Below are 11,165 nucleotides of genomic sequence, written 5' to 3' on the forward strand. Positions count from 1 at the left end.
CGGTACCGGGGATCGAACTCATGACTGCCTGCTTTCAAGGCAGGTGCTTATGCCGCTGAGCTAAACCCCCAGTCCCCAGGGTTACATTTTTAATCTGGCTGATAATGAAAACCGCATGTCTGTCCCATCCAGGATAGAGATTTGAGCCCATTATAGACATCTCTTTTTGTAAACAAGATTGAGCCTGGTGTGGTGGCATATACCTGTAAATCCAGCACTTGGGTGGCTGAGGCAGGAGAATCCTAAGTTTGAGGCCAGCCTGGGCTACTAAATGAGTTCAAAGTCAGTCTGAACTACATAACAAAAAAGGAAAAGAAAAAAATACATATCTACATAAGTATTTTATTTAAAAAGTTAAGTTCACCAGTAGCAGGGGAAAAAAAATCTCTCAGTGATTTCAGTCTAGTAAAACAAAATATAAAACAGCACTTGGCACCCTTTGCTACCTTAAACATCACACAGCTCCAGACAGCACTGGAAGAAAACCATCCATCCCTCATTAAAAACAAAATCCTCTCTTGCTCTTGTGTTCAATTTTCTTACTATATTTCCCTGAAAATAAGACCACATCTTATATATTAATTTATGCTCCAAAAGATACAGGGAAAGTCTTTTTTTCCAGGGAAAGTCTTATCTTTTTCTTGTGTAATAATCTACATTTATTCATGTACAAAAGTCTATAATTATTTAAAGCTGGACATGGTGGCACACTCTTGTAATTGCAGCATTTGGGAGACTGAAGCATGAAGATTATTACTGCAAGTTTTTAAAATACAATCATGTCATCTCCTGCAACATCATCATAACTCCAGATCCCAAATTCCAGCCTAAATTCCTTGCAAGTCCGTTTTAGATAAAACAGTTGGCCCCAATCTCTCATGTCCAGCAATAAAACTGTCCTTAAATGAGCATTTCGTGTCCATTTAGTTTGCTTGTAATCTGTTGGCAATGCAGCTATCAGTGATTTTATCCCATGAACTCTTCACTTCAAGTCAAGGCCTCTTGCAGGCTAGGCTTCCTAAAGTTTCCATTGAATTGAATGTTAATTGAACACTTACTGAGATAGGAGTGGCAACAAAAATGATGACAGTTATCCTTGGAGGCTGAGGCAGGATGATGGTTGTAATTTTGAGGCCAGCCTGGGCTACATAATAAGTTTACATACAGCTGAAACCATATAGCGAGACCCTGTCTCAAAAAAAAAAAAAAAAAAAAAAAAAAATTGAATAATGGTCCAACAAAAGTGTTAAATATTGCAAGTATCAAAATTTAGAGAATTTTTTGTATTTCACATGAGTGTATTGAGTACCTCTATTGCAGCACACAAGGTACTGAAATACGAAGATTTATGTTAGTACAACCACTTCCATTCATTATGAAGTGCATACGTTATTCATGTATTGTATCTGTACTGATTGTTTGATGGTAAATCTCAAATTCTTATGTTTACATAGGCATTTATCTCATTGAAAGGCACCCACTTGGATATTTACAAATAACTGTAATTTGTATTACTGTTTATTAGTCAATAATACTTATTTAATTACTATTACTTTTATAATTCATTATATCCATCGTATGTTGCAGTGCTTGTACTAGATGCATCCACCTGGCTGATGATCTTAACTGAGGCTTATTTTAGGGTTAGGCTAGCATTACAATTATCCTGAAAAATCTTGCTAGGGCTTATATTTTGGCTTGTAGATTTGAGAAATACAGTAGCACTTAGCACTCTTCCATCCAGAAATTTTAAGTGTTATCATAGGATGTGTCTAAAAATTTATCAAGCCATATATTTATGGTATATGTGCATATGTATTTGATAAAGATTAGAAATAACAAAAAAATGTTATGATCAGAGTGATATAAAGTATGCATACCCTTGTGTAGACCAAGAGATACATGAAAATGTCAAATACTAGGTGACAGCATTTGTTTACAGGTCTATATAATTTTTTTTTTTTTTTGTAATGGGAATTGAACTTAGGACTTTGTGCTTGCCAGGCAGGTGCTTTGCCTATACTCTCGAGTCCTGTATCAAAAGAAAAAAAAATTTAAGCCTATTTTTAAAATAGTGGTGAATACCTCTATTTTACAAATACCTCTCTGATACTGTGCTTTCAATTTTTAGGGGAGCATATATTCAGAATTACTGGATCATAAAGGAGTTCTCTCTCTCTCTCTTTTTTTTTTTTTGTGTGTGTGTGTGTGTGTGTGTATGTGTATGTGTTTTGGAGACAGACTTGAACTCACTTTGTAGCCCAGGCTGGTCTTGAACTTGCAGCAATCCTGCCTCAGCCTCTTGAGTGCTGGGATTATAGGAGTGCACCATTATGCTTGGCGAGAGGGTTTTGTGTGTGTTTGTGTGTGTGTGTTTGTACCAGGGATGGAACTCATGAGTGACCTTGTGTGATAGTGTCTTGCTAACATAGACCAGGCAAAACTTGAACTTGTGATCCACTTGCTTCACCCTCCTAAGTATTGGAATTCAGTTGTGCACTATTTTTAATTGTTTTGAGGAACTGCCATACTACAACTATGTAGAAATCACATCATTGTTATTGTTATTATTTATCTTTTTTTTTTTTTTTTTTTTGTATTGGGGATCAAACTCATGACCTTATACTTGCCAGCCAGGCACTGTGCCACTGAGCTATATCTTGGGCCCTGTTATTTGCCTTTTTGACACTAGTAAGAAGTGGTTTCACAATTTTAAAATGAGAACTAGGATTCATAGCATAACTAGGCACGCTGAAGCAGCCAGTACTGATAAAACGGCTGCTGAAAATTATATACACCACTTCAAAATGATGTACAGAGAAACTTTTTTCCTTTCATCAAGTATTCAACTGTGTTGAAACTGGCCTTTTCTGGAAGAAAATGCCCAGGAAAACAAATTACACAGTAAGAGAAGAAAATGCCAGGCCACAAGCCTATAAAGGATAGGCCAACCTTAGTGCTATATGCTGATGCAAGTGGTGATCTCAAGATAAAGCCTCTCGGGGCTGGGGATATGCCTCAGTGGTATAAGCACTTGCCTGGCAAGTGCGAGGTCCTGAATTGAATTCCTGGTACAAAAAAAAAAAGGTAAAATCTCTCTTGATTTATAACTCTGAGTTCCCTAGAGTGTTTGGAAAACATAAAGTCATAAAGAATAGTCTAGCGGTGATGTAGAGATTTAACACAAAAGCCTAGGTAACAAGACTACTTTTTCTTGAGTGGATTAGAGAGACTTTCTGTCCTATTGTTAAGAAATATCTAGGGAGCCAGGCATACATCTATAATCCCAGAAATTCCCAGCAATTGGGAGGCTGGGAAAGGAGGATTGCTGTGAGGTGGAGGCCAGCCTGGGTTACATGATGAGTTCAAGGCCAGGCTGTAGTACATAGTGAGACCTGTCTCAAAGAAAGAAAGAGGGAGAGAGGGAGACGGATTACAGGCATGCACCACTTCACCTGGCTTTTTTTTTTTTTTTTTTGGAAACAGGATCTCACTCTGTAGTTGACTTTGAACTCATGGCAATCCTGCCTCAGCCTCCTGAGTGGTATCATTATAGGCATGAACCAACAGAGCTGTCTCAATTTCGGTTTATTTAATATTTTTTCATTGTTAGATTGAGGTTCTATAATCCTGTTGCATGAGCTTCCCAAGTAGCTGGGATTACAGGCCTGTGTCACCATGCCTCATTCTGGATTTATTAATTATAATTCTTCTATAAGCACTATCCCATCTCGTTTATTCATTTATTTACTCAGTTGTTTGTTTATATCAGTGTTACAGTTTAGATCTAGTATGTCCCCCAAAAGGTTCACGTGATCAGAGGTAGGACTTTTAAAGGTGATTGGATCATGGAAATGCAAATATGCTCTTAAGAGGTTGCAGCTGGATCTGAAGAGAGAAATCACTGTAGACATGGCCTGGAAGGGTGGATCTCCCTTCCTGGCTCCTCTCTTCACTCTGCCATCATGAGTTGAGCACCCTTTTCTCTTTTGTTGCCCATCTGTCATTCTATTCCTCCCTTGGAGCCAACTGAACATGGATTAAAACTATGAATCAAAATAAACTTCTCTTTCCTTAAAGTGTAGGTATCAAGTATTGTGTCTTAGTGACAGAAATGTGACTACTGCTATCAGCATGGACTCATGGAAGCTTGTTTGATTCTGTGGATTTTGATCCCATATTACCTATTTTATTCTGCAATTTGTTCCCGGTTTGGTTGTTGAGACCCATTTTAGGTTAACACTTATGTCTTTCACATGACCTTATTCTTTTTGTTTTATTTTAAAATGTAATTTTTTTTTTTTTTGGTACTGTGGATCGAACTCATGGTCTCACGTTTGCCAAGCAGGCACTTACACCGCTGAGCTAAACCCCCAGCTTAAAATTTTAATTTTAAAAATTACAGTAAAACTAGTACTTTTTTGGTGTACAGATATGAATTTAATATGCATAAATTCATATGGTCACAGCTACAATCAACATACAGAATAGTTCTACTTCCCTAGCAAAAAGCAGCCTCCTTTTATAGACATATCCTACTTTCACTTCTTTTTTTTTTTTTTTTTTTTTAACTTTTTATCGGTACCGGGGATCGAACTCATAACCGCCTGCTTGCAAGGCAGGTGCTTATTCCGCTGAGCTAAATCCCTAGTGAGATTTTTCTGAATTGTTACATTATCAATAGCACATCTCTTTTCTTCAGTAAGTGTTCCAGTGTGTAAATACATTGTGGGTTTTTATTTTTTATGATTACAAATAGAATGATATGAACAGTTGTGTACAGGGTTTTATGTGAATATAGCAACTTTCTAAAGAGTATACACTCAGAAGTGAAATTGCTGCATCATATGTAAAGTGTGTTTTATTTTACTTGAAACTGCCAGAGTTTCTCAGAGTGACCATCCTATTTTCCATTCCTAGTAGCATTGTATGAATATGCGTGTTTCCCCACAACGATGTCTATAGAATTTTAAAATTTTGCTAATCTTATAAGCCATAAAAATACCTTGGTATCCTTGCTGCTTGGAACAGGCAGCTACTAGCAGGTGTCAGGAGTTATTCCTGCCACTGAAGAGGGCATCTCCTGGCATTTCTCTGTTCTCTGCTGCCAGCAAATGCAGTGTTACCAACTTTGGCCACTGGCTGTTTTTGGTACCAGTGACCTTTTAAATTACCAGCTGCTGGCCACTTGGCACCTGTGACATTTGGTACCACTGTTTTTTGATGCACCATGGTCTGCTCATGAAAGAAATCACTAATAAGCAAAAATATACCATCTGAAAGATACAATATTAGAATTTATGCTGTGGCATGGATTGACCTGCTAAGAGTGTGGAAAGATTGCTTAGTAGCAAAACAAATAGACTAGCACATGTACAGTGTCAAACCTTCTGCTAGTAGGGGTGAGGGAACCTTGTAGATCTGATTGAAGAGGACTGCAGAAGCTTAGAGTCATCTAGAGAGGCTGCCAGGCAGCTATCTGGGATAGGTTCTTTTTTTTTTTTTTTTTTGTACTGGGGTTCGAACTCATGACCTCACAGTTGCCAGGCAGGTGCTTATGCCGCTGAGCTAAATCCCCAGCCCCTGGGATAGATTCTTAACTGAAGCCTGCTGCAGCCAAAGCAAATCCCTACTGGAGCAGCCATGGGGCCCCTGTTGCACCTAGCTACTGGCAGGGAATTTGAGTAGACATCCCCAAAAGAAAAAAATATCTCTTGAAAAACATTGAACCCTTCTCTCTCATCTCAATACTGTAGTTCTGTTTTACATAGTTTTTCTTTTATAAAAGCATTTATTGGTTTTAGACTATTTTTTCATTATCATTTTTGAAAATGTGAGAAGAAAAATCATTACATGTGTAAATATGTAATAATTATGATGCATTTAAAAAAAATTCTTTTGTGGAGATAATGACATAAATTTTATGTCCCACTTTTTTCTCCCAAGATTACTATTATTACTTTCTCATCTAATTTATACATCTAAATTTTCTAATTTGTTTTTTTTTGCTTTTTTTTTTGCTTCTTCCCATAGATCTTGAACCAGATGGTTGTGCATCCATTTACATCCTTAATGTAGATCCACCTCCATCTACTTTAAATTCACCACTTTGCTTGCCACATCATGGATTACCGTCTCACTCTTCTGTTTTGTCACCATCGTTTCAGCTCCAAGGTCACAAAAACTATGAAGGAACTGGTGATGTTCCTGAATCTAAATATAGCCCATTAGGTGGTCCCAAACCCTTCGAGTGCCCAAGTATTCAAATTACATCTATTTCACCTAACTGTCATCAAGAAACAGATGCACATGAAGATGACATACATATAACTGATCCAGAAGGGGAATATTTGGAGAGGCCTTCTAGAGATCATCTCTATCTTCCTCTTGAGCCATCCTACCGGGATTCTTCCCTTAGTCCTAGTCCTGCCAGCAGCATCTCTTCTAGGAGCTGGTTTTCAGATGCATCTTCTTGTGAATCTCTTTCACACATTTATGATGATGTGGACTCAGAGTTGAATGAAGCTGCTGCCCGATTTACTCTTGGATCCCCTTTGACTTCTCCAGGTGGCTCACCAGGGGGCTGCCCTGGAGAAGAGTCCTGGCATCAACAGTATGGACTTGGGCATTCCTTATCACCCAGGCAATCTCCTTGCCACTCTCCTAGATCTAGTATCACTGATGAGAATTGGCTGAGCCCTAGGCCAGCCTCAGGTCCTTCATCAAGGCCTACTTCCCCCTGTGGGAAACGGCGGCACTCCAGTGCTGAAGTTTGTTATGCTGGGTCCCTTTCACCCCATCATTCACCTGTTCCTTCTCCTGGTCACTCCCCTAGGGTAAGTGTAACAGAAGATACCTGGCTTGGTGTTTCTGTCCACAGTGGATCTGGCCTTGGTCCTGTAGTTTTTCCCTTTCAGTACTGTGTAGAAACTGATATCCCTCTGAAAACAAGGAAGACATCTGAAGATCAAGCTGCCATACTACCAGGAAAATTAGAACTCTGTTCAGATGATCAAGGGAGTGTATCACCATCCCGGGAGACTTCAGTAGATGATGGCCTTGGATCTCAGTATCCTTTAAAGAAAGATTCATCTGGTGACCAATTTCTTTCAGTTCCTTCACCTTTTACCTGGAACAAACCAAAGCCTGGCCACACTCCAATATTTCGGTGAGTTGGTAGAGATGGCTGCTGATCATTTTTCCTGTTTATAGTTTATTGGTGGCATGTAAATACATTATCTACTTACAATTGATCATTTTTTTCTTTTCATCCTGTCCTTCCCTTCCCTTTCATCCTCATCTCCCTCCCCTTTCTTACCTCTTTCCTTTCCCCTTCTGTTTTCCCTTCCCTTCCTTTTTTATTTTCTTTTTTAAGTCTTTTGTTTCTTTGTTTGTTTTCATTTTTTTGTTTTTAAGACAAGAGTCTTGCTATGTAGTTCAGGCTGGCCTTGGACTCACCGTGTAGCCCAGGCTGGCCTCCAACTTTCAGCCTCCTGCCTCAGCCTTCCTCAGCCTGCCTCAGATTTACAGGCATGTGCCGTTACAACTGGTTTATTTTCCTTCAAGTTTTAAAAGTATTTTTAGATAGACTAAAGTTACAACTATAAAAGTATATAGGTAATGATATACTTTAGAACTGTTCTGGATGTGTTGCTTAGGCTATTCTCAAAATTGCCATCTTTCTGCCTCATCTTCCCAAATAGCCAGGATTACAGGCATGTACCACCAGCCTTGACCTTTGCTTTTTATTTTTTGTCTTTTTAAGTTTATGATTTGTTGTTTCTGTAAAGAAATTTTTATGTTTTTTTTATACTCAGATTTTACTTTATTGCTTATATTGTTATATTTGAAAATGTTAAGCCAAAAGTAGTGGTACACAAATGTAATCCCAGCACTCGGGAGGTTGAGACAGGAGGATCACTGTGAGTTCGAGGCCAACCTGGGGTATAAAGTGAGTTAAAGCCCAACCTGAACTGCAAAGCAAGACCCTCTCTCAAGGAAGAAGAAAAACAAAGAAAGTCTTATTCCATCCTAAAATAATTAAAAATAAAAATCTAGCTTTCACATGAATTTCTAATAAAGCTTTGTCTATGTTACTGTATGTATATGTATGATATTTTTATTTTTACCAGATAAATATTCGAATCCATTATTTTGGTGTAAGGAATGAAGAATAATACGAATTTTTTACTTTCTAAATAGATTTTTTAAAAAAGACGAAAAAAAAAAATTCTTTGGGCTGAGAATTTAGCTCAGCGGCATAAGCGCCTGCCTTGTAAGCAGGCAGTTGTGAGTTTGATCCCTGGTACCTCTAAAAACAAACCCCCCCAAATAAAATAAATAGATTAACAGTGTCAGTCTAATCTATAATTCATTTAAAAAGATAACTTTTATCATGTCTTAAATTCACATGTGAGAAAGTAAACAAATTCCATATGGAGTTGTGTCTGTTTAGATTTTGTTTGTTTGTTTTTGAGACAAGGTCTCACTGTGTAGTTCAGGCTGGCCTTGAGCTTACTTTGTAGCCCAGGCTGGTCTTGAACTTGCAATGATCATCCTGCGCAGCCTCCTGAGTGCTGAGATTTTAGGTGTGTGCTGCCATACACCCGGCTTGTTTAGGACTTTTTTTTTTTTTTTTTTTTTTTTTGGTACCAGGAATTGAACTCAGAACCTTGTGCTTATCAGCAGACACTGAGTTACAGCCTCAGCCTAGGAACTTTTATAAAATAATTTTTATTAGTATGAATAACTATCTCTGGAATCCTTATTTTTAGAAAACTATAATGTGGAATCTGTGGTGCTGAAGACAACTTCATTTTTTTTTCTATTGTTTTTTTTAGACAGGGTCTTACTATGTAGGTCATGCTGGTCTTGAACTCACTATGTAGCCCAGGCTGCGCCACCACACTTGAGGAAGACATCACTTTATTTCTGAAATTTACTTCCTATGGATTTGCTCATATCTGTAGAACAAGTACAGAACTAACAGTTGTTAAAATTAACCTATTGTTTTAGCCTAATAAAAATTAATGTCTTAGCCAATAATAGTGGATATTATCATGCCTATAATCCCATCGTTCTGATAAACTGAGGCAGCAGAATAGCAAGTTTGAGCCCAACCTGGGCAGTTTAGCAACTTGAGACTTTGTCTCAAAATTTAAAAAATAAAATAAAAAGACTGGGGATGTACCTCAATATGAAGGCCCTGATTTCAATCCCCAACACTACAGAAAATTGTTAAAAAATAATACTACCTTTCAGTTGTGTAGTTGAAAGATTTAAACTGGAGTAAATACATTAAATAAAGTACTGTATAATTTAGAAATTTATACTAGGAATGATACCATTTTAAAGGTTAGAAGATGCCTAGGCATGGTGGCACATGCCAGATATCCCAGCACTTGGGAGGCAGAGACAGGAGGATCACTGGGAGTTTGAGGCCAGCTTGGGCTACATAGTGAACTCAAGGCCAGCCTGAACTGCATAATGAGATCCTGTCTCAACAAAGCAAAGAAAAAAGGTCGGGGTGGGGGGGGTGGACAAGAGATGGAGGGGGGGAGAGGGAGAGAGAGAAGGGAAACTAAAAGCCCTACTTCACTGATTACTGTAACTTTTTTGTAGTTTGGGGTCCATTAATATTTGCCCTGTAGATATCTCACTCTTCTTGGTTTGTTTGTTTGTTTGTTTGTTTGTTATTGTTTGTTTAGGTGATTTTGTTTTGTTTTGTTTTTTGTGGTACTCAAGATAGAACCCAGGACCTCCATATGCTAGGCAAGCAGTCTACCACTGAGCTACATGTACCTCAGCCTTTTTTCTTTTCTCTCTTGCTCTTTTGTACTAGGGATTAAACCAAGAGCCTTTGCATGAAGCTATATCTCCAGCCCTTGTTTTAATTTTTTAATTTTGAGACAGGATCTCACAGTGTTGTTAAATTGCCCAAGCTGGTTCTGAATTTGTAATCCTGCCTGCCTGCCTCTCAGAGTGCAAGGTTTACAGGCATGCACCAACACAACTGACTTAATATGCTATTTTCTAATTCTATATCTTTAGTGTCAGTATATCTAAACAATCTTTAGGCCTTTAAAGTATTCAAATTATTTCATTAATCAAGTTTTAAAAGTGTCATTTAGCCATACGTTAGTGCCTACCTTTAATCCCAGCAGCATTCAGGAGATTTAGTAAAATTGCTGTGAGTTTGAATCCAGCCGAGGCCACCTAGTGAGATCAAGGCCACCTTGAACTACATTGCAAGACCTTGTCTCAAGTAACAAAAAAAAAAATTGCCATTTGACATGTTTATAGTAGGGCTATAGTTCAAAAATTTCACTGTTGGGAAGCTCTGAACCACTGGTGGTATACACATTACATGTTTCATTGGTGGTACAAGCTACCAATGGGACAGTCATGAATGTACGACTCGTGGTTCCGGCTGATGGGAATATGTCAAAGATGGTTCAGGTTTTTTCAGTTAAATAGTGAAATTTTTACCTCAAATTATAATATATTGCGGAATGTAAACCATTTTTCAGAGATGAGAAAAAGAATAATGGAGAAGAGATAGGGAAGGCAACATGCCTGACTTTCACTGATTCCTCCCAGGAAGGGAGATTTACTTAGTGAGACCGAGAGTAAGATTTTTAGATTCTTGGAGAGAAACAGACGCATTCAGAAAGGTGTATCTTTTGCTTTAAGGATCAAATTACTGTAGTTTTGGTGGCTTTTGTAATTATGTACACATAGTTGAGAAAATTTTAGTCTTCCAGAGTTTTAGAATGTCTTTTTTAAGAAAATAAAGGAAACCAAAACGTAGCTAAAATAGATTATGGTGTCCAGATTAAAGATTTATTAAGCACTTGGCATAATCAGTGTTATGATAAATGAAGTTTCATTTTGAAAGACTTTATTTCAGAGATGACAAGTATTGGCAGAGAAGTGATTTGAATCACTGTTTGGCAACAGTAGCATGATGTTTAGCATCTTTGTGTGTTTTGTTTATAGCACATCTTCATTACCTCCATTAGACTGGCCTTTACCAACTCATTATGGACAATGTGAACTGAAAATAGAAGTACAACCTAAAACGCATCATCGAGCCCATTATGAAACTGAAGGTAGCCGAGGGGCAGTAAAAGCATCTACTGGGGGCCATCCTGTTGTGAAGGTAT

At 37.9% G+C, this 11,165-nt stretch overlaps 1 protein-coding gene across 7 annotated transcripts in view; it reads left to right on the top strand.

The window, feature by feature from the left end:
* Positions 1-11,165, top strand: part of Nfatc3 (nuclear factor of activated T cells 3) — a 142,218-nt gene that overhangs the window by 48,994 nt on the left and 82,059 nt on the right. For all 7 annotated transcript variants that reach the window (XM_063247541.1, XM_063247542.1, XM_063247543.1 and 4 more), the window contains exons 2-3: positions 6,034-7,168; positions 10,999-11,161. In XM_063247541.1, coding sequence (XP_063103611.1) covers positions 6,034-7,168; positions 10,999-11,161 — 1,298 coding nt within the window. The remainder of the gene's footprint in view (positions 1-6,033; positions 7,169-10,998; positions 11,162-11,165) is intronic.

Source organism: Cavia porcellus, unplaced genomic scaffold (assembly GCF_034190915.1).
Source record: "Cavia porcellus strain 051 isolate PalLab524CR breed Dunkin Hartley unplaced genomic scaffold, mCavPor4.1 scaffold_4, whole genome shotgun sequence".
Lineage (NCBI taxonomy): Eukaryota > Metazoa > Chordata > Mammalia > Rodentia > Caviidae > Cavia > Cavia porcellus.